At 36.0% G+C, this 23,723-nt stretch overlaps 2 protein-coding genes across 9 annotated transcripts in view; one reads left to right on the top strand and one right to left on the bottom strand.

The window, feature by feature from the left end:
• The first annotated feature begins 218 nt into the window (after positions 1–218).
• Positions 219–9,582, top strand: LOC142631994 (uncharacterized). Of its 5 annotated transcripts, XR_012843710.1 has the most exons (9): positions 219–371; positions 517–557; positions 1,761–1,886; positions 1,994–2,019; positions 3,195–6,146; positions 7,126–7,230; positions 7,403–7,577; positions 8,418–8,699; positions 9,083–9,218. XR_012843710.1 is itself a non-coding variant. In XM_075806407.1 (8 exons), exons 3-8 carry the CDS (start codon positions 1,773–1,775, stop codon positions 9,287–9,289), a joined length of 3,579 nt encoding a protein of 1,192 aa, XP_075662522.1. In that variant the 5' UTR covers positions 219–371; positions 517–557; positions 1,761–1,772; the 3' UTR covers positions 9,290–9,582. The 5 variants fall into 5 exon arrangements, 4 of the variants coding, with proteins under 4 accessions (XP_075662522.1, XP_075662523.1, XP_075662525.1 ...); XM_075806407.1 differs by lacking the exon at positions 8,418–8,699 and having other exon boundaries at positions 9,083–9,582; XM_075806408.1 differs by lacking the exons at positions 517–557; positions 8,418–8,699 and having other exon boundaries at positions 9,083–9,582.
• Positions 9,583–10,248: 666 nt separating this feature from the next.
• The window catches only part of LOC142631996 (DEAD-box ATP-dependent RNA helicase 10-like), a 30,508-nt gene continuing 17,033 nt past the window's right edge, over positions 10,249–23,723 (bottom strand). For all 4 annotated transcript variants that reach the window (XM_075806411.1, XM_075806413.1, XM_075806414.1 and 1 more), the window contains 8 exons: positions 22,836–22,955; positions 22,244–22,285; positions 22,083–22,157; positions 20,805–20,951; positions 20,517–20,654; positions 16,141–16,252; positions 15,965–16,053; positions 10,249–10,517 (listed from right to left, as the gene is read on the bottom strand). In XM_075806411.1, the coding sequence (XP_075662526.1) occupies positions 10,404–10,517; positions 15,965–16,053; positions 16,141–16,252; positions 20,517–20,654; positions 20,805–20,951; positions 22,083–22,157; positions 22,244–22,285; positions 22,836–22,955 (837 nt within the window). In that variant the 3' untranslated portion in view covers positions 10,249–10,403. The remainder of the gene's footprint in view (positions 10,518–15,964; positions 16,054–16,140; positions 16,253–20,516; positions 20,655–20,804; positions 20,952–22,082; positions 22,158–22,243; positions 22,286–22,835; positions 22,956–23,723) is intronic.

Below are 23,723 nucleotides of genomic sequence, written 5' to 3'. Positions count from 1 at the left end.
GATGAAGCACGTGAAAGGTATAAATTGTAATTTTAGCCAGCCCAAAAAAAAAAAAAAAAAAAAAAAAAAAAGGGGTGAGGTGAAAGAATTTGGACAAAACTTTGAGCGGTGGAGGTGATGCGGACAGGCAGTGAATATGGGAGGACACGTATCGGCATGGTGTTGGACGAGCCAAATCCAAAGGGTTTAAAGAAAAGAAAGGAAAGAAAAGAAAAGGCAAAGCTGAAATTGCGAGAAGAGGTATCGGAGAGTAAGCAAAAAAAAAAAAACAAAACAAACAAACACAGTGAGACAGAGACAACACAGTCACAGAGAGGTTGACTCCAAGAGAGAGAGGGAGAGCAGCAAATCTCATCAATCATATGGACATGGTTTTGCTTTCTATTAACTCTCTATCTATTTATTTATTTTTGCCAAGGAAATGAAAATCTGATTGATTGATTTTATATATGTTTATGTTTAAAAGTAAGAAAGACTATATATAAATATATAAACTAACTTGTTTTGTATTTGTAGGGTGCATAAAGAATTCCCTCAAATACCAAACTCTAAATTAGGTATAGAGCTTTTCATTCCGTACAATGCAAAATGCATTTTCCCTTAAAAAAGTGAATTTATCTGTTTTCCGAACTTGACGCCTATATTTGATGGGATGACAAATATGTTTTTGAGATTTTTATTTTTATTCTTATAATTAAATTAATAACGATTGTAGTAGTGCTAGGCTAGAAGAAGAAGAAGCTGGATGGGTTGAATCTCTCTGGACTCAGATTCATTTCAATTCAATTCCAAAGGCCTCTCTTTTTCTCTTCTTCTTTCCTTTCTTTTATTCAAAACATAATAACTATTGATTGTCTTCTTGCCATTTTTCGTAGTCATTTTTTTTTTTTAATGAGGAATTCATGACTGTTCCTTTCTTTTAGTTAATATGATATTGGCTTCTTTGTGTCAATTTTCTGTTTCTTGCGTTGAATTTTAGTTATTTCTTCTTCTGCTCAAATCCATAGCAAAAAATTGCTCATTATTCTATTGCTAATAATATGCATTCCCATTTAAAGATCTTTTTATCCCTCAGCCATCATGAATTCTCTTATTTATTTATTGAGGTTCGTTCAATGCTCACTTTGCATATAAGACCACACCATACTGCTCTGCTTGTCAGATATTAATTTCTGTGTGATATGATTTATGAATACTGCAATAAGATGATGATGATGATTTTTTTTTTTGATAAGTAACAATAAGACGATGATGATGATACTTGTATTGTATTGTATTCATTTTCCCTGGCTTGGGGGGATGAAATCTTCTATTGGTGTTATTTCAACTGAGAGTGAGAGTGAGAGTACGCACATTTATTAGCTTGTGTAAGCTGCTGCATTGTTAAGGTTTGTGTCGCTCTTATTAGGCCTTGTGTCTTGCACCCACCCCAATTGAATTTGATATTTATTATTGTAGTATATACTTTTGCCTAGACTTTGCCAATCAGCCTAATATGCTTGCCTGGATCCTAAAGATGTAGACCCCCAACATCAGCAGTGGGTGATATTCTTATTTCCTTTAGCACCTGTTGCAGCTTATTCTAGTTAAAATTAGGCGTTCTTTATAATAGTAAAAACACTATAGTTTGTTATTTGTGAGTGATTTAAATTGTGCGGACATTATAATTTTGAATACAATTCTTGAATAAAGTATCTCTATCTAATTCTGCTTTAAAACATTGGTTTATGTTCTTAACTTTGTGCTGTTGACATGGACAGGCATAATCAAAGATGCATTGTGGCCTTCATATAACCAAGACTGATACTCAGAAAGTTTCAGAGGAAGGAAAAGACTCCTTATCAAGAAACTTTCAACAAGAACTTGGTTTTAGCACTTCTTTAGAGGTCTTAAATATTTGTGACATTAACTGATTTGGGTCTATACTTTGTTCTTTAATTTTTTCTGAATAAAATCTCTGACTTGTTTCCATGGATTTTAATCTTCTCTTCAGGATCGTGGAGTGTTTTCTATCACGAGGTAAAATGATTGTGGTCATTATGTCCGATTGTAGCTTATGTATATATGTATGTATGTAATCATTCCTTCCGATAATTGTGGTATCAGTTCATTCTTTGCTTTCTTCCACTGGTATTTCTTTAATAAATTTCACTCATCAGATATTGCTATTTAAATTTGATCCATCTCTTTATTTCTTTATCTCTCTCTGAGGACTTTATCCTTCTTGTTGTTATAGAGCAATTGGGTTTTTCTATAGTATAAATTCTTCAAGAGTTCATGCACATGTTTAGCTAATAAAGTGTGTATGATACCATATTGATTCTGCCTCAGGGAGCCTGCACCTTGTTAGGTTTTTACCTGTGCAAGTAATCCCTCCTTACAGAAATTTATGACTAAATGAACTGTTTGTTATTTGAATAATCTGATAAATTCTCCTTTATTTCTTTTCCTCTTATTAAATCTTGACTTTATATCTCTGTTCCATCTATTATTCATTTATCACTTTCTTGTGGTTAGACAGCTAATATTGTTGTATGAGTGGTACTACTGGATTATACTCTTCTAGAAGAATCTAGAAGAGTCTAGTGGTGAGGTTTCCCCACCAGTTCTCATTCTCAGAATATTCTTTAATCATTTGTAATTAACTCTCCAATATATACGGATTTTAGAAGATGATGACTTGAGATTGAAATGTTACAATAAGGAATGTTTAATGTTCTGATGATTTTTAATGTTCTTTAAGTCTCAGACACTCCAGAAATGGATGTTGGACTAGTGGTCCAGTGGTATCAACATCCTCTTCAGTAGATCTTAGGATTTGAGTTTTTTATTTTTTTTAATGGTAGGTAAGTTACACACGCAATTAGTGGGTCTTTAACCCACAACCTTACCTTCCATCTAACAGTTGCAAGGGCATGTGGTGCCAGTTGAGCTAGAGCTCATTGGCAGGATTGAGATTTTTCAGCTTAGAGATATTTGAGCTGGAAGCCTATATTGTGGACTTAGGCTTACTGTAGATTAATTCCAAACAGGAGAACTGTGGAAATAATCTTTCTAATCAAATACTGCAGTTCCTGGTTGCTGCATCACTGTGGGCATTTTTTAATACAGATTTTCACATTGTTCTGCAGCTATATTGTGCAGCTATATTGTAGCCGATGTGTGATCTTCTTTCTTTCCTCTTATTTTATCAGGTGTCCTATTCTTACACTTTTTACTCTTGAATTTAATGGACACTGGAGGATGTTTGCAGTACCGCTGCAATGTCCAGATCATACTAATCACATGGGATCTGGAGTTCAGGTAAATATGGAGAGTCTGCACATGGTTTCTCCGCCATCTATTAGTTCATACAGGGATCGACAAAATGTGTGGAAAGGACCTCCAGCTGATGGTACTTACTCTGTGGAGTCATATACAACCAGAAGCTTTCCTGGGTCGAATGTGCAACAACAATCTCGAAACAAGGCCTTGACAAATAAAGCCACTAAATTGAATGAGCTTTCCAACAATTCTTCTCATCAGAATTCGTTTATCTGCAGCAACTCCCCAGGATTGAACCGAAATGGCTCAAAGGCTAATAGTTCATCTGATCTGCTTATTGACAGTTCTCAACTAGACAAGGCTGTAAAGAGAAATTCAAGAAAAAAGGCTAGAAAGAAGAAGAAACAGAGTATGAAGCTTTTGAGTGACTCTGGCTCTACTGAATTGGAAGTCCTCTCTGAGGAAAATGCCCATGGAAGTCCAACTTCTGAAACCTCAGTGGCACCAGAAGTACTATTGCTCAATCTTATGGTTGACAGAAACGGATATGAAGGAAATAGCAATAGCTTTATTAACCTTTGTCAAACACCAAAGACATGCCACTCATATGTTGATAAGGTGAATGATTCAGAAGCTATTGCTCCTTCAGTTGTTCGGAATTTTACTAGGGAACATCTTGTGTGTAGTTCAGATGATCTCTTTCAAACCAAAGATTCTATCTTTGATGGAGTGGAGCATACACATTGTGTACAGATTAGTTGTTATGATGATATGTATTCCAAAGGTTTGTCTGATATGCATGACTCCTTAGTGTTAAATTCAGTTTCCGTTGGTTCAAACAGTGGTGATAACGTTCATGCCGTTCATGATGCACAGCAATCTGAAAATGAAACGTTCAGAATTACTGTTTCTGATTCTGAACCACCAGGTTTTAATTCCAGTAAGGAATGTTTCTCTCATCAAAGCTCATTAAATTGTTCTGTGAATACCAAAGATCACACTGAGAGAAAAAAATGCAGTAGTCAAGTTGGTAGCTGTAGTGATATGCAAGTGGTTTTACCTGGCAAGAGAGGCACGCAAAACAAAGCAACCCCCACCAGTTCAAGTGTCCACAGATTTGGAAGTGTAAGGTATATGCATGGCCATACAGGGAAAGAAAATAATCATTCTATATGGCAAAAGGTTCAGAGGAATGAGGCCAGTGGATGCAATGGGGAAATGAAGAAAGTTAGTCCAGTTTGCTCGCAGTTTGATGTCACATTGAAAGAGGCTCCTTTGCTTAAAGGAATTTCTAATGATGATGTGACTTTGTTATCAAAAAGTGTGGATAAGAAACACTTAAAAGGTAAAGTTTCTAGGAAGTTGAAAAGAAAAGGTATTCCAGCTACAAAACAAGTCTACGGTTATTCCAAGAAGGGTTCTCAAATTGATAAGGCCAGCTCAAACTGTTGTGCAAAAATTATTATGCAACAGAATGAAATAAAAGATTTCTCATCTCAGCTGAATGATCAAACTGGATTGAGCTGTGTTTCAAGATCTTGTTCTCAGAGTAATTCTCATGGGGCTAAATTCCAGAGCAACAGAGCTGAAAATATGACATCCGAATCTGTTTACAGCACACAAGTATACCCAGATGTGTTGGAGCCACCTGAATGTAACACTGTTTCTAGTACCGACAATTGTAATACAGGAAATCAGGAAAGCTCATTGCCAAAATCATGTGACTCAGATCAGTCAAATCTGCTTGAGGTGAAGTTTCCAGTGTACCTTCCTCATCTTTTGGTTAATGAAGTTGGCCCAATTCAGAAAGAAATTTCTCTTGCGGAATACAATAAGCCAAGCCATGGTATTGGATCTATTTCACAGAGATGGATACCAATTGGGATGAAGGATCCTGGCTTTACCAGCTCTGCTAGATCTGACTGCTCATCAACAGATCATTCTGATGTGCCGGCTGCGGAATTGAAAAACAATGTTGAAGGTAAAACGGCTTCCAATTCTCAACATCTTGTTTCTTCATTAAATGGAGTAATGTGCATGGGTAAGAACTCAGGAGATCTAAGTTCTCATGAAGATGAGGCTCATACTCAGAAATTGGGCAATCAAGATGCATGCACACTTAAAGAGCAAAATAACAAGCATGTTGCAGTTAACTGCTTCACTGTTGAATCAAAAGATCAACATGCATTTGAAACCAACTCATATAAGATAGCACAGGCAGTGAATAATGCCTGTAGGGCACAACTAGCTTCTGAAGCTGTTCAAATGGCCACTGGTTGTCCAATTGCTGAAATTGAAAGACTTCTTCATTTTTCTTCTCCAGTTGTTTGTCAATCTTCTAGTTTGATAAGCTGCCAGACATGCATGAGGGACCAGGTTGGGGGTGTGTCACTCTGCAGACATGAGATACCTAATGTTCCTTTGGGATGCCTGTGGCAGTGGTATGAGAGACACGGGAGCTACGGATTAGAAATAAGGGCAGAGGATCATGAAAATACAAAGAGATTGGGTGTTGATTGTTTTGCTTTTCGTGCTTATTTTGTCCCTTATCTGTCGGCAATTCAGCTGTTCAGAAACCATAAAAATCATCCTATTGATACTGGCAAAAAAAATCCTAGTTTTGATGTTCAGGAGGCATGTGAGACTAGAGAAACATTGGAAAAACCGTCAATTTTTTCAGTACTTTTTCCACGGCCACGCACAAAAGACACGGGTGGTTTGCTGCTTGTAAATCAGGTGCATGGTTCAAAACAATCAGCAGCTTCTGATGAAGATGATGACACTGCTCAATCAGATGAGATGACATGTTCCAGAGATTTTGAGCCACTTTTTGAATATTTTGAATCTGAACAACCCCAGCAAAGACGGCCCTTATATGAGAAGTAAGGATTTTTATTGTTGTGTGTGTGTTTTTTGTTTTCTGTGTTTTTTTTATTTTTTACTTTTAAGAACTTGGGCTTATTAAGGACAAGAAACTCTAAGAACTTGGGCTTGTTAAGGACAAGAAACTCTATCGCAAGTGGAACCTTCTCTTGAGTTCAAGTGTTTATGAGGTTATGTGTTCAAGAACCACTAAATAATTCATTTACAAAATAACCAATGAAAAATGTTGGCTTTTAATATCTATACATTATGTATTTAATTATGATACACATTTGCACCTTAGGTAGACTTCACACATACATGAAGTTAAATTGTTCCATTCTTTTTATTTTTAGAAAGTAATTATGCACTATGTTTCTCATGCTAGTTGAAAGTAATTATGCACTATGTTTCTCATGCTAGTTGACATGACCCCATGCATACTTGATAATGAATCAATAATTTGTTTACTAGTTTTCTCCAATAATTTATAGAATATGTTAAAAGGAACTTCCAATGTAGAACGTGAATTTTTCCCTCCCCCCATCCTTCCCTCTCTGTCTGTTTCTATGTATTTGTATTCTGGTTTCTATGTTACAAGATCTCACTTTATCTATCCTTTGAAAATTTTAGTCACCATGAAAATTTATATCTGGTTTAATCCTTTGTCATATAGGGCAGTGGCATGAGAATAATAAATTTAGATCAAATCATCCGATAAATTTTAGTTGAAATTGTTTAGTCATCAAATTTAACCTATCAAATAAACTTAAAATATGTTTTTAGTAACTTTACTTAGGGAAGGTTATTTAAAGAATGGGTACATAAGAATTATCTCATTCAATTTATCCTAAGAGAGGCAGAAGGAAGCAAAAGAGCTATGTCATTCAATCTGTTATTTGACATCTTTTTAGTAAAGTTTCTTTATTTGAGTCAGCCAATTTAGAATATTTGGTTCTTGTTTTCAGATTGATCTTTATTCTGTTTCTGTTATTTCAGGATTAGAGAGCTGGTTAGAGGTGATGGACCTTCACATTGCAAAGTATATGGGGATTCGACTAAACTAGACTCCATAAATCTACAAGATCTGCACCCCAGTTCGTGGTTAGTGTTAGTATATATATTCAGAGAATTTAAAGTAACTTGTTCCGACTCAATGAAACAGAACTTCAAATTTTAAATTTGTTTCAGAGAATTCATTCAGAGAAAAGTACAATAAATTACTGACTCTGATTTAAAATTTGAATATTAATTTTGCATGCACTTTGATCTTCAGGTACTCTGTCGCGTGGTATCCAATTTATAGGATTCCGGATGGCAATTTTCATGCAGCATTTTTGACTTACCACTCACTTGGCCATTTAGTTCGTAGAAGTGCCAAATTTGATAAGCCAAGTGCGGATGCTTGTATAGTATCTCCAGTTGTGGGTCTTCAGAGTTACAGTGCTCAGGTACTCATAATGATGCTGCCAACTACAATAATAAACTTCATTACATTGTTTCTGTGAGTGATTTTAAAATATTTTAAGAAAGCCCTTATGTCAGTAACAAGAACTTTCAATGCCTTAGGTTCCCTAATTAAATTCAACCATGTGGCTTATTAGCCAGTGCAATACAACTACATGACTTATTGGCCAATCCACTTCCTTGTGTATAGTTACAACTTTCATGGCTACGTGAATAAATTTAATCAAGTAGCCTAAGGTACATCACCTATGGGACTGTATCTAAGTTTTACCCTTATAAAAATGTCAAGTGAAATTCCATTTATTTTAATTCAATGCATAGTGTCTCCATAAGTTGTTGCCTCTGTTGTCTCTGAAAGTGTGTTTACGGTATTCTAAGTTAATTACCCTAACACACATAACGTGTGTGTGTGTGTGTGTGACTACAATGATATTTCCATTTTGTTCCTAACTCAAGCTTGGATGTATGTATATCATACAATCCCAGCTTGTTACATAATAAATCCAAACAACTCTTACACAGCTTTGGTAAACATATTAGCTATCTGGGCTCCTATCAAAATATGGCCGTGCAAGATGCACCACAAATATATAATGTACAAACATGTTATTCTATTATTGCTTTTAAATTAGTTTTAGATATGTTTTCAAACATTTTATTGTTGTTACTTATTTTTAAAACCTAAAATAAACAAATTATGTCCAAAAATAAATAAAATATACCTAAAAAAAGTAAATTGTCATATCCTCAATGCGTCGTATCCTTGTTTTTCAAGAAATGTTGTGTAGTTGTGTCATGTCATACCTTGTATCCATGCTTCATAGCCCAATGAACACACAACGCCAATACTTTCTCAAACCCAAATGCCATCAAGAGATTTGAAGATCTACCAACAATACAAGATATCGAAGGAGAAAAGGGAACACAAACCAGCTCTCTGGTGTCACAAAACAGGAACTCAGCACTTACAGAAGGCAGAGGGATTGATAAAGTCGTCATAGGTACATTTGGCACCTGAGAGCGACTTAGCAACCGGTCGTACGAGGTTGACAGCGCTAGGAGATGACGTTTACTGCAGGGAGGGCTGGGCTTCGAGATTCCAACAGGTTCTAGTGTCTCCTGACTCATACAACTCAATTTACTCGGTTTCTGGAGTCAGGTGACTCTATAGTCTCTATTTGGGTGGTTGCGGTGTTTGGCAACTTTATTAGGGAAGTCGGTGAAGGGCTCTGGGGGTGTTGGTTGTGGTTCTTTAATGCTTTGACACCATTTTATCTTTGAAAGTACGTTTAGGGTATTCAAAGTTTAATACAAACTCATAAGTTTTTACTTATCCAAAAAAAAAAGTTATTGCCATTGCAAGTTCTTTTGGCCATCAATATCTATTGTGTTCATGGTTCATGTAGATACGCATAATTGAATTGCATTATTTAGTGTTGTATGTAAATCTGTTAATCTAAGCAGTGCACTCTTTATGGCTTATGAACAGGGTGAATGCTGGTTCCAGCTTAGGCAGTCTGTGCTGAGCCAGACGGCAGAAACCACTGGCTTAAACCCCTTTGGAATCCTTAAGGAGAGGTTGAGGACACTTGAGGAGACAGCATCTCTCATGGCAAGAGCTGTTGTTAACAAAGGAAATATGACCTCCATAAACAGGCATCCTGATTATGAGTTCTTCCTCTCTAGGCGACAATAGAGACCTTTTTCCAATTTTCATTTAGTAATTTCTTCTATTTATCAATAAGGTTGGCTACATTTAGATAGGATCTAACCCCAAATAGGGAGTGAGAGCGGCTGATCTTGTTCTGTTTATATTCTTCATGTTTTTCTCCTTTAGTGGTGGAAATTGTTCCAGTTGTATATAACTCGTGGGTATCTTTTCAGCTTTACTGCCCTTCCTCTAAAGGAAATGTAAATCTCAGGACTTATGTGTAGACAGGTAGACAGTATAATGCTGACTTTGAGTTAACAGTTTCTTCATGCTGTAAATGTGTTCTCAATTCGGAGTTTGGCTCTCCATTGATTAGCATTCAATCTGCGCATATGCCAGCCTGATTAAATAGTTTGATTACTTGTTTTCCTTCCTCCTCTTGCGCCCCCCCTTAAACTGCACAGAGAAGTTTCACTCTTTGTTGCATTGCACTAGTTCTCATCTTCTCTGGTGCAAGTTGTCTAATGTTCAAATGTGGAAACAGGTTTGCACCCAAACCAGCTAGAAAAGGAATGAAAACTACTATGCTTATTGTTTTCATTTGGAGAATTTTTCATGATGCTTTACATACATGTACTGGATTGATCAAATGAAAGAACTCAATACTAATATATATATTTGCAGCAGATGTGGATCTAGGCCATTTTTTCTTGAAATGCAGCTTAGCTAAAGTTGTATAGTTTGCGTTTGAAGTCTTGCTATTCTATGATTCTCCATGAATTTTAATTTCTAAGCTCTTCGGATGGATATTTTGAAGAAAGCTTGGCGACACTTTACAAGTTCGTGATACCGACTAGCCACAATTTGAGCAACAATGTGAGCGTTTTGTATGGTTGCCAATTACAGCAGAAAGCACGGGTTTTTAGAGCTTCAATATGTGTGTGCAACCAAATGATTGACATTTTAAAAAGTAATGATAATGAAAAAGTAACGATAACAAAACGTTTAAACTTAACAAAATTTGCATTAGATGCATACGTGTTCTTATAGACACAAATATCTTCCCAACACAACTCCAAAAAAGAAAGAAAGAAAAAATCTAATGATATAAAACATTTAAACTCTTAACAAAATTTGCTATCCAGGGCTGCTCCTATATTTATTTTATCTTCTTCGACGACTTCGCATTTCTGACCTTTAAGTATCTGTCCATAGCCTCCTCACCATCGTCTCCTCTTTGCTTCTCCTTCCTGCCTCCTAAATCTTTCATACGCTATCAAAAAAATAGAGTTAATTAATTAATTAATATTATTAAATAACCTCGCGAAAAAGACAATTCTTTCAAAATATGGCAACTCTAAATACATTTTAGAGTAGCGAAAAACTTTGGTAATGGCAGAAGAGGTGTCCATTTAAACCAACAACCGATGCACTCAACCAAACTAAATCACACCAAAGAGCTAGTTTGGCCCTATAGCTGAAAACTTATTCAAAACTTGAAACTCCAAAGGAATTAGTTCACAGAGAGTTTTCACAGATTGACAAAACTGAACCAACCCAAGTTTTGAATAAGTTTTTAATACATACTAAAATATTGTATATTTACAAAATAAGCACAATGGACTAAACTAGTAGTCAGTAAAACAGATTGTCTGGCATGATACACTTGGAGGCAAAACAATTTTTGTTTCCTTGGTGATAAAAGGGCACAATTTGAATATATTATACTGGCCCAAAGGCCCCAAACTGACAAGCCAAACTGATCCAAACCAGTCACCTACGAATTGGCTTGTTTGGTTATTTCAGTGTGGTCGACCTGGTTTGTTTGGCTAAAAGAAGCCTTCAAAACAGAACAACCCAATCTGCGTAGAATGTAAAGATAGAAAAGAAGTTTATAAGATATCACAAACATAAACACCATGGAGCGCTAAACAGTTACAACAAAGAAGCTTGCAAATGGGAAGGCCAGAAGACCAAATTAATACTTGGGGTGGATGCCAAAATGATTAAATATTTGTAAATTATTTGTTATCAAAGTATTCTTTGAAAAGAGTGTAAACATCCTTTTATGTATCCCCTCTTTCGTTTTCTAATAAATTATTTAATTACCAAAAACAAACCATCATTAGTAGGTCAGGTAATCAATTGAAAGGAAAAATCAAGCTTCAAGAACATAATGTGATGGAAAACACCTCCCGAAAATAATAAAACCTACAAAATCTCTGAAAACCGTTAAACATTTATTAGAGATTTATTAGCAATGGTCATGACAAAAGACTATCTCAAGAATCATTTACATGCAGAAAATTGTAAAACAATCAGACCACATATAAACTACCCTTATTTGAATTTTACAGAACTCAGTCACAGTGGAAAGAGCTAACATGATGCAACTAAGATGATGGATTTGAGAGACAATCTTTGGAATTCTACCCAACAGAGTCAAAATTAGGGAACCTTGAAGAAGGGATTTGATCCCTCCGTGTGCTTACATCAAAACTAGAACCTTGAAACTGCAAGGTTTCAAGGAGGCAGTCTAGGTGTAGGTATTGCTAAGCTGTAGAAGTGGTGGAAGGAAATGAACAAATAATAAGGCATTGTGTTGTCTGAAATCCTAATCAGGAGACTAGTTCATGTGTGGGGATTGCCCAGAGTCTTTCAAGATGTCTTTTAGTCTGTTTGAACGCACTAAATGAAATTTTAGAAAATTAGAGGTCATAGCTCGACTTCAAATAAGCGTTAGCTTCTAGTTTTGCTCAACTGCTCATATAGGCATGGTACTTTCTGAATTCCTAATCAGGAATGTTTGCATGTACCTAGCTGACAAGGTATTGCCCAAATCTTTCAATGCATCTTTAATCTGTTTGAACACGCTCTAAACAAATAAATATATACATACATATATATATATATATATATATATATATATATTTTTTTTTTTTTTTTGTTGATAGGTAATACAAAAATATTATTAATAAGGAAAACATGAAAAGATACACGAGTTCACGATAGTGAACAAAGACAAAGGACAAATAAACATTAAAGAAAGCCACCCTTTAGTAATCTTTACTTTCCAAATGCCCTTCCAAGGGAAAGTAAGAGTAACATCTTGAATCTTATGATAAAAAAATTGAGTGTCAAACTTCCCACTTCCATTGAAGCTCCAACAAAGACCACCACCCCTAGGAATCCGAGATTGGATCAAGTGAAGAAAGGAGAAAGAAGATGCTAACTCCCAATCATTGAATTCCCTACAAAATCTTAAATTCCAAACTCTATCATTTCCACCCACTAGAGGACTCAAATCATCAGAAATACTAGCTTCCTTAATGGCTGAACACACAAGTAACTAAGGATAAAGAGTTATAAGATAATTTTTTTTTTTTGATAAGAAGAGTTATAAGATTAATTATCCCCAATCCACTGATCATGCCAAAAAAGAATACGCGAGCCATCACCCACCACAAAAGACAAGTGCTTAGAAACGTTCTCCCAACCTTCACTAATGCTTTACCATAAACCACACCCATGAACCCTTCTACAAACTCTAGTACTCCACCCCCATTTCCCCTCCCCATATTTCATGGCAATGACCCTCCACCACAAATGGGTAGTTTCATGGCCATACCTCCAAAGCCATTTTCCTAATAAAGCCCGATTAAAAGACAACTTCCGAATTCCCAAACCACCTAGCTTAAGCGATAAGCAGACCTTTTCCCAAGCCACCAAGGGGTATTTGAAACACTCCTCTGAGGAACCCCACAAGAAACTCCTTTGAATGTGTTCTAACCTAATAGCCATGGCCTTAGGAACAGTAAAAAGAGAAAGATAATAAGTCGAAAGACTTGAAAGAGTACTTTTCAACAAAGTGAGCCTACTACCCTTTGACAAATAAAGATGCTTCCAGCCCCAAAGCTTCTTCTCCATCCTCTCCAAAATAGGGTTCCAGATAGCGACTGTCTTATACAAAGCACCAAATCGCAATTCCCAAATAATTCATAGGCAAATTGCCCACCCTGCATTGAAGAATGTTAGCCAAAGTCTGAATGTTACCTCCCCAATAGGGACAATCACACTTTTCCCGCATTCACCTTCAAACTATTAAAGGCTTGAAAAAAAGTCAAAACCAACCTAATAGAGAGCAACTGCTCTCTAGAAGCATCACAAAAAGGAATGGTATCATCAACAAAAAGAAGATGGGAAATACGAATGCCAGTAGTATTAACAGGTCCCACATGAAAACCCCGAAGAAGACCACCTTCCTCAGTTTTCTTCAAAATCCGACTTAAAACCTCCATGATCAAAATGAAGAGGAGACAACAGATCACCTTGTCTTAGACCACGTGAGCAACCAAAGAAGCTAGCATTGAGATCCATTAATCGAAACTGAGAAATGGACAGTAGTGACACATGCCTTTAACCATCCCCTCCATTGAACCCAAAAACCCATCCTCTCCAATAGATAGAACAAAGTGTCCCAATTCACATGATCATAGGCTTTTTTAATGTCTAACTTACAAACCACTCCCGGAGTACGATACTTCAGTCTACTATCAAGACATTCGTTAGCAATAAGCATTGAATCCAAATCTGTCTACCACCAACAAAAGAACTTTGCGACTCAGAAATAAGTTTTTCCAACACCATCCTTAATTTGTTAGCCAGCACCTTAGATAACAGCTTATACACAGCCCACTAAACTGATAGGCCAAAAATCTTTAATATTCAAAGCATTCTTTTTCTTGGGTATTAAAGATAGGAAAGAAGCATACAAAGACAGTTCAAACTCTGAGCTCCTATGAAAATGATCAAAAAAGGCCATAACATCATATTCCAATACACTCCAACATTTACCCAAAAAAGGCATAGTGAAGCCGTCAGGACTAGGGGTTTTATCAACCTGCATCTCTTGGAGTACCTTTGCCACCTCCTCCTTAGAAAAATCCCTCTCAAGAGAAAGACGCCCATCCTCCTCAATCATCCATAGTAGGACCATACACTCCTGTACATGCCCATACCAATTTTCTAAAATTTTACAACTTTGATATAGTAGCATCTAAAGAAAATTCGTATTTTATTCTCCCTTTCCTTTGACTCAACACTCTCTCTTTCTTTTCTCTCATCTCTGTCATCTCTCATTCTCTCTCCCAAATCCTCTGATTTCTCTTCACTGAGGCTCCATGGCTGAATCTAGCTTCTCCTCCACCACTCACCACCACATGGGTGGTCCCTCCCTCTGAACCCAAGCCCAACTCTGCCCTCTCTTTCTCTCGCCTAACTCATTGTGCCGAAGCTCCATGGCCTAAGAGCTACAGGCTCCACAATGAGATTTTATTGCTGTGGTGGCTGAATTTTTCTGGTGTGCGTGGTGGGTTTAGTGTGTGGGTGGTGGCTGGGTTGCTGGCCGGTGGGTATGGGTTTGATTTTGGGTCTCTGCTCTTTCTTTCTTTCTACATATGGCTAAATGCACAGATCTGTGGCGTTAAATCCTCATTGTTTTAATATAAAACCAGGTTTTTTGAAGTGGGTTTCCTTTATTTCCGCAACCCATTTAAGGAAAATTAAGGCTTTTGCATTAGTGCTTCAAATCTTTTTTTTTTTGTTTACTGCTGATATGGTTCTGGTGTGTGTTTTTCTTGTTCCAATCGGAAAGAACAAATGGGTCTCTACAAGGAACCTTCTTGCTTTTTGTTAGTGAATGGGTCTGTGGATCTATAGATTTGAAAAAACCTCATTTTTTAAAGCTTAAGACTTGTTTTGGTGAAGTAGGTTTTTTTTTTTTTTTGTGAATATTAATTGGCATTGGAGAGAAAAAAAAAATCAAGGCTTTTTCCAAAGTTGCAGCAAGGCATGTATTGCTTTGTTGCAAGAGAGAAATGATTCGGTTGTTGTTTATGGTTTTGTTTGCCGTGGTGATGGGTAGTTGTTCTGGGTTTGGGTTGGTGGTGGGTGGTAGAGAGAGAGAGAGAAACGGAGAGACAGAAATTAGAGAGAGAACAGAGATGAAGAGAGAAAAGAGAGATTTTTTATATTATTTTATTGTGTAATTTAGATTATTTTAATATGTCGTATGTAAAAATAAAACTTATGATGTTGAGTGTGTTATAAAATGGTATAGTATAATAGATAAAGTAGCTTTTGAGATGGTAAAATAGGATATTTCTCAAAAACCAGATGCTAATGCTCTTATATAAGGATTCACTCTCTTTGTCATAGGGTCTAAGTGAGTAGACCATAGTCATAATATTCTCAACACTAACAAAGACAGTATGACAATCAGCAACACAGACACGGACACAGACACGAACATAGCAATGTGTCAATTCTTGAAAATTAGGATATGACATGGTGGGGTTACCACAACTAATTAATTAAATATACATATCAAAATCTTTAAGAACATATCTAAAATTTAAGGAATCCTTTTTCAATATAATATATATATATATATATATATATATATATATATATATATATATATATATATACATTCTCTCCTAACATAATGAGTACATGCATGCATAAGTGACCTTGGTGTGTCCATGGACACGCTGGAGGGTTTTGAATAGTCCATGCTTCTTAGCATAAACCAGACCACAATGCATGGACTGCGGCACGTGTATCCCAACCCAATTATTGGCACAAGCACTCTTAATCTTCATAAGTTGTTGAGAACGAAAAAAAAATTTAAAAAATAAAAAATAAAATAAAAATCATTACCACCCGAGCTATTCTTTGGGCCTCTGTGACGCGCTCCATGAATAGCAGTACTTCCTCTCTTTGACAAGGAAACTGTGATATCTTCTTGCCTGAAACACACCCAAAAAAAAAAACTTTAGTTTTTGAGATGCCCCCCTTTACAATGCTTCACCACACAAATGGCATGTGTTGCCTACCAATATCATTCTCTATCTGTACAAACCATTCCAACTCATACTGATTCACTAAAGAGATTGCAACACCCGATCTTCCTGCACGAGCAGTTCTCCCCACCCGATGGTTATAAAGCTGTGGACCACTTCAATCAGCAAACCAGAGCATATAGAACAAGCAGGAAAATACCTACTAGCATAATTCTTTCAATAATAAAATCAAACACAATTACAAGAGAGGATATCTGGATACACTATTTCCACAAATTTTTTATAAGTAACAAAATTTTATTGAATTCGAGGAGATACTTCACTTACATAGAATGTGTGCACAAAATACTACGAAAAAATTACATAGTCAAATTACATAGTCAAATTACATGCGAAAAATGGGGAATAAAAAAAGTCTCATAGAAAATGAATTCTTGGATAGTAGATTGAAGAGTGGTATTCCAGGTGTGATTGTCAAGTTGGATATAAAGAAGGATTATGATCATGTAAATTGAAGTGCATTGTTTTACCTTATGGAGAGGATGGGTTTTGGGGAGAAATGGGGGGAGATGGATGAAGCCGTGCATCTCTACAGTACATTTCTCAGTGATTATTAATGGGTCCCCAACTGGTCCTTTTGGTAGCACTCGTGGTATTCGTCAAGGGGATCCTTTATCTCCAATATTGTTCTTGTTGGTGATAGAGGTGCTGAGTAGGTTATTGAAGAAGACAGAGGAGGGAGACTTTCTTAGGGGTTTCCAAGCAAGTCCCAATGTGCAAGGAGGTTTGCATATTTCTCATCTTTCTTTTTGCTAATGATACTATTCTTTTTGTTATGCATCCAAGGAACAATTATTATATATTCGGATGGCGTTGATTTTCTTTGAAGCTATTACAAGCTTGAAAGTAAATGTTAGTAAGAGTGAGATTGTGCCAATTGGTGAGGTTGGGAATTTGGATGCTTTGGCTCGTATTTTATGTTGTAAGGTTGGTTGTTTGCCCATATCTTATTTGGGAATGCCTCTTGGGGCTCATTTCAAGGATGCTTCGATTTGGAACCCTATTATAGAAAGGATGGAGAAAAATCTCCCAGGTTGGAAGCGGTTATATTTGTCAAAACGGGTAGACTTACTTTATTGAAGAGCACTTTGTCGAGCCTTCCAACTTATTATTTATCTTTGTTTACTATTCCACAACATGTAGTGGACAAATTAGAGAGGATTTAGAGGAATTTCCTTTGACGGAGATCTGAGGAAGTTTTAAAATATCCGCTTGTTGCTGGGGATAAGGTTGTTTGGTCAATGGAGGCAGGTGGTTTAGGGATTCGGAGGATTGGGCTTTTTAACCAAGCTCTACTTGGGAAGTGGCTATGGTGCTTTGGGAAGGAAGTTACCCATTTATGGTGTCAGGTAATTGCCATAAAATATGAGGAGGTTATTGGAGGTTGGTGCACTAGAGTTGTTAGAGGGACACATGGATGGGGGTTGTGGAAGAACATTAGTTTCTTTGGTAATGTGGTGTATGCAACTAGAGAAGGTATTTGTATTTGATATTGGTACAACCCTTCAAGCAGTCCTATTTCTTTGAAAGAGTTATATTTGGAATTGTTTGCTTGTGCTATGGTTCAAGATGCTCTGATTTCTGATCTGATTATATATGCACCAAATGTGTGACATAGGAGTTGGAACTTACTTTCCTGTCCCGACTTCAATGATTGGGAGTTGGGGAGATTTTACTCTTTCTTTGAGCATGTTTCCACCAGAATACCAAGGGGGTAGGGAGATGATATCCTGATTTGGCAGTTGAATAGTAGTGATATTTTTTATGTGCACCCTTTTATAATTCTTTATAGAAAGCCCCTTCTGTTTCTTTCCCTTAGCAGAGCATTTGGTGTTTCTTTCCCTTGGCAGAGCATTTGGTGTATTAAGGTACCTAAAAGGGTGTCTTTCTTTTAATGGACAGTTTTTAGGGGTGGAATTCTTACAATAAATAACCTTGTTAAGAAGAACTTACCTCCGATTAATTGGTGTTGCCTATGTCAGTGTGATGAGAAAACTGTGGATCACCTTATGCTCCATTATAAGTTTGCTCATGCTTGTAGAGTGAGGACTTTCTTATGTTTGGGGTACAGTAGGTGATGCCAAATACAGTTGTCTCTCTTCTTTTCACTTGGAGGAATTGGTTGGGGCCTTAACTCCAAATGTTTGAAATATGGTACCGGCATGTCTTATGTGGATAGTATGGAAGGAATGCAATGCCCAAAATTTTGAGGACATCGAGAGACCTATTGATCTGTTGAGGACTTTGCTAGCTAGGACTTTGTTTGAGTGGTCTCGTATTTGGAGTCTTATGCATTGTATTTCCTTGTCTAATTTCCTTATTTCTGTTAGTTATCCCATTTGATTTGTTTGTATTCTTTTCAAATGCAGTGAGTTTACAATCATAAACACATTGCACTTTTGCTATCAATAAAACTCTTTATTACCTATCAAAAAAAAAAACCATAAGCTTTACTAAAAGTAAACCTTATCCATTTCTCACAAACTCCAACAACCCCATCACCAAACATTTCCCCCATTTTCGTAGTACCACACAACCCCACAATAACCAAGACAAAAATGAATCAAAATCCAGCTCACCTGATTGCATTGCAGAGCTAAATAGTATCGAATTCCACGCCAAGAAATCTCTTCTCATCTAAAATCTCAGAAATCAACCACACATGTTTATGCCTCATCGCCTCACTGCTGATCTCTGCCTTCTCTAACAACCTTTAACACCCCCCCCCCCCCCACACACACACGTCGTTTTTCCAGGCTGGTGCTGGGTTAGGGATTTCAGTTCAAGGCAACAGGTTTTAGCTTTTTTATAAATAAATAATTAGACAAATTCCATGAGGCATCCAGTCAGCATAAATATTTTATTCCCTCCATTTGCTACTTAGATTTTCATATCCACCACTTAACGAAAATAACTTTTTTAACACAAGAACAAAAGGTTTAAGGACTAAAACAAAATATTTGAAAGGTTAGGACTATTTTGAAACATGGGGTAAATGTTGAGGACTAAAGTGGTAATTAAACCCAAAAAGAATATATAGAAAATGGCAAAAGGAATCTAGAGAGGAATTTAGAGGTGCTGATCTAAGAATTTCAATGAATTATATAACATTTTGGTGACAAAGGCGGAGACACATATTTAAAAAAATTGCTAAAATTGGTAAACGAAACTAGTGACGTGAATTGTGCCGAGTGTATCAAATATAAGGATCAAAGAATTTTTAGTAAAGGAAGAAGAGATTAAGGAAAGATGGAGGAGCTATTTAATGGAAGTCACACAGAGAATTGAGAACTCAATAACTCTATTGAGATAGAAATCATAGCTTTATATGAAGAGTTAGGATGGTTGAGACGAAAAGAACAATGAAAATGTGAAAAGTGGGTCACGATGGAAATCCTATTTTAGTTCGGAGGTGGAGGTGGAGGTGTGTTAGTAGCCCAGTATTTTTTTTTTTTTTTTTGAAAGGTTAATAATGAAATATTATTGAGTGGTTCTCAACGGGCATGGATGGAAAGTGTAAAGGACTTGCATGGGTTTTGACTAAATTGGAGGCAGTCACCTTCCAAAGAATTATTAACAGAGAAAGACAGAGAGATTAAAAGAAGGTAAATGCAAGCACAATTGGGTCATTCTTTACTTAATGCCTAATTGTAAATTACAACCATCTATTTATAGGAGATAGCTCTAATCTCATTGGTTCACATGGCTCAAGACAATTGGCACATACTCTAAGAATTAAGCCATGTGTTAAATGTTTTAAGCTAAAATGCAAAACTGACCCTCTAACTTTTTTTAGATTTCATTTCAGTCCTCTAACTTTACTTTCATTCATTTATGTCCTCTATGTTTCAGATTTTTTCAATTAAGGTCTTTCCGTTAACTTTTGTTAAAATTTTTTGAAAAAAAAATCTAGAAAATATTTGTCAATCATTAATTGAATTTTTTTAATTTAAAAAATTTGAAGAAAAATTTATGAAATTGAAAAATTAACCACAACATATAACAAAAGTTGATGGAAAAGCCTTAATTGAATAAACTTGAAAGTTAGAGGACTGAAATGAACAAAAACAAAGTTAGAGGAGTGAAATGAAATCTAAAGAAACTTAGAGGGTCAATTTTGCATTTTACCCAATGTTTTACATGTGTTTAATCCCTAACTCCTAACTAACTAACCAATCGAAAAGATGGAACTACAACACTTATTAGAAGATTACAAAAATCACACTAATTGAGTCGAGTTGAGTAAAAGCTAAGAAACAATCAAAACGGAAAGCATGTATGTAAGTATGTTACACCATAAAACAGGTATACCCCTGCTCTTGGTCAGCACATAGGTAGCAAAGCCTAACCTTGTAGCTTGAGGGAATATCATAATTGATAACCATATCAACAAGTTCAATGTCAAGTCCTCTACTTGCCACATCAGTGCAGATAAGAATATTGCACTCTCCTGCCTTGAACTGATTTAAGGCTCCAGATCTCTTCGACTGTCAGAAAAAGTCCCAAAATATTATGGCAACGCAGAAAGGGAGAATATATTAAAGAAAGAAAAAAAGATAAAACGAAAGAGCTAACCAACATAATTAAAAAGCTACAGATGGAAATCATTTTTACTTCAGTTAAATAATCTATATTACCTGGGTCATTTTACCATTAATTGGAATGGCCCTGAGACCAAGATGTCGGAGCATCATAGCAAGAAAAAGAGTTGCATCACAGGTACGAGTGAAAACCATTGATGTACATCCAGACATCTCAGTCAAAATATATACAAGGTAACACTCCTGCAAAACAGTAAATATGAATATATGTACCAGGAACAAAGACCAACATCATACAACATAAGAAACTCCGCAAAAGAAACTAAAATGAATGCAATTAGATGAATAAACCTTCAAAATGCATGCCATAAACACACTTTCTAAATTGTTAGTGTGATACACTTCACTCTTAAATGATTGTCACTTGCACTAAGAGTTACACCAGAAACATTCTTCACATCTAATCACTTAACCACTTCTTTACACGCGAACAAAAATGTGTATGTATATATAAGGTCATACCCAATGCACAAATATCCCACTTCTATACAAATTCAAGGAGAGGATATAAAAAGAAACAAATAAAAACAACTTGTTACAATGGTCATTGCAACCATATTGTTTTTGATCAACAAAAAGACTACAAATTTGTCACACATCCATATCTGTTTTTGCTTACCTATGGTTCATTTTAATGGAGGGATCAAGGGTAGCAAGCCTGAAATCTAGTCACATAGGGTTTCACTATCTGCTAGAAGCCATTGACAAATTTATTAGTGGCTAAATACAACTTGTTTATGTCAAGCCTCGAATTTCTGTATATCCAGAACCAACAAATCGCCCAAAATGAAGTTGTCCACAATATTCAAAGAATCAACTTGTCAAAAGTATTCATTAACAAAAACTATCTAAAGAAATTCTGATTGTACAAAAGAAAGCTATCTATATGATCTCTTTAGTTGTCTAAGACCTCAAAACTTCTGCCCTGCCTTGTAGGAGAGCATAAACTTCAGGTCTACCTCTCATAAAAAAGCATTTGGTGAAAAAAATGTCATTTTTCCTATGATCTGGTACATGGCTTCAGAGGCAACCTTCAGCACAAAAGACCAAACTAATTCTTGTAGATTTTTCATGAACATTTCCACTGTCTTTCTTCAACAGACTCCAGAACATAAGCATGCTCAGTTCAATGTAAACAAAATAATTCCCTGATAATGAATTCAAACATTTAACTGATTGGCACTAATCACCAGCCATAATACCTGGCATAAGTATTAAGTCTTTAATAAAAACATCTTCAAAAGAAGCTTAACACAGAGAAAAGGAGAAACCTTATGTGTGTGTGTATTTTGGATAAGTGAAATAAGGAGAAACCTTGTATTTAGCTGGCAAAAGGCAAAACTGCTGCTTTAGTGTGTCAACAGTAGAATATTTTGATGCTGCTTCAATCTGAAATCATTTAAAACTGACAGCTGTTAGAAGTCACAACAAAAACTGTGAACAATTGATATAAGTGTAAGACAGATTATCATTACCTTCACAGGATTTCTTAAACAAGCCCTTTGGAGCTTCTTAACCTGAAACATCATGAATAAATAGAACATTAAGTGGAAGACTAAAGAAATTATACCCTTTTCATATAGGATTCACCTGTGCAGTGTGAATCTCCAGTATAACTGGTCTAGGAACCACAAAGACAATACTTGTAACAGTGTTGATATAATACTAATGGGTGGCAGGTGTCAGAAGAACCTTTTAACAACCATATGGTGTCTATAGCATTAACAATTGTTAGAACATGTGTGCTGTACGGCACCAAATATCTTCTCCGCTGGTGTAAAGTGTGTTCTACAGGTCATCTAAAACCCTATCGAACTATCATGCCCTGATGAGCATGAAATGTCAAAATGTTTTTCCTCAAAATTCCACTTCATTTTCATGGAAACATTAGTTCCATAATGAGTTTCTCCAGAAATTTCAGAAAGGGATTTAAGGAAGTAGAATATCCAGGATTCACTATAAATTTACAAAACATATGTAGCTACCACCCACAGCAAGAAAAAATTTAAAAAGTACATCCTTGATGACAGACATCTTTTAGGTACAGCAGGATATTTAAATACATACCTTACTGGTCATAGTGGCAGAAAATAGATATGTCCTCCGTTCACGAGGAATAACATTCAAAATTTCATTAATTGGTTTCTCGAAGTCCTCATTCAACAACCGGTCAGCCTCATCTAGAACCTGCTCAAAGTGTAACCCAAGCATGCAGCTTATAATAAATGATTTCATAGACTAGGCAACATCATTTGAAGTCCTAGCTAATTAGGACCCTGTTTGATTGTTCTTGGGCTTGGAAATTTACACATTATACTTCCATTTTTTATTTTCAGCGCTCTATTAGTTTCTCATTTTGATTTGACTGTAATTGTTTTAGATACTGTGTTCATCGTGAACATAGAGTTCTTGTTTCTTTATCAATAAATTCTTATTATTTATAAAATGAATATAGACTAAGCAACACCAAGGTTGCCCTAACAGTTGTTTTTTACCGGTTCTAGCTAGATCAAAGATATAGAGATCTATGAGTTTAGCATACTATATAAGCCACCATCACTACCACGGCAGTTGTCTGGCAGAGTAGCAAACTTCACCATGACTTGAGGTAGAGATGGACATTAAATGAGAAATAAGATGCAGTAAAGGAGATGCCATAGTTAAAGAACATATAAAAGGATGAACTAAACAAAAGCAATGAATGGACCACTAGTAACTAGGGTATCCGTTTGGCATTGAATTATAAGCCAACTTTAGCTTTTATGTACAACTTCTTAGAACCTCACTTTTCCTCACTTTTTTAAAGTACAAGTATACTTTAGCACACTTTCAGCAAAAAACTAAATAAGTTGTTCTCAAACGGACACTAGATCTAAATAGATTTGATTTTGTGAATTGTAAAGTGGATAGGAAAAGTACATAGTGTACTTTGCACCACAATGTCTAGTCTATGCA

The sequence above is a fragment of the Castanea sativa genome, chromosome 4 (genome assembly GCF_040712315.1).
Source record: "Castanea sativa cultivar Marrone di Chiusa Pesio chromosome 4, ASM4071231v1".
Lineage (NCBI taxonomy): Eukaryota > Viridiplantae > Streptophyta > Magnoliopsida > Fagales > Fagaceae > Castanea > Castanea sativa.
Note: the sequence above shows the minus strand (reverse complement) of the source record. Positions and strands in the feature narration are given on the sequence as shown.

Excerpts from the sequence above, each read along its gene's own strand:
- LOC142631994 (XM_075806408.1), top strand. The coding sequence starts at position 1,773 with ATGCATTGTGGCCTTCATATAACCAAGACTGATACTCAGAAAGTTTCA. Across the intron at positions 6,147-7,125 it reads AGACGGCCCTTATATGAGAA|GATTAGAGAGCTGGTTAGAG; the intron begins GTAAGGATTTTT and ends CTGTTATTTCAG. Across the intron at positions 7,578-9,082 it reads TTCAGAGTTACAGTGCTCAG|GGTGAATGCTGGTTCCAGCT; the intron begins GTACTCATAATG and ends GCTTATGAACAG.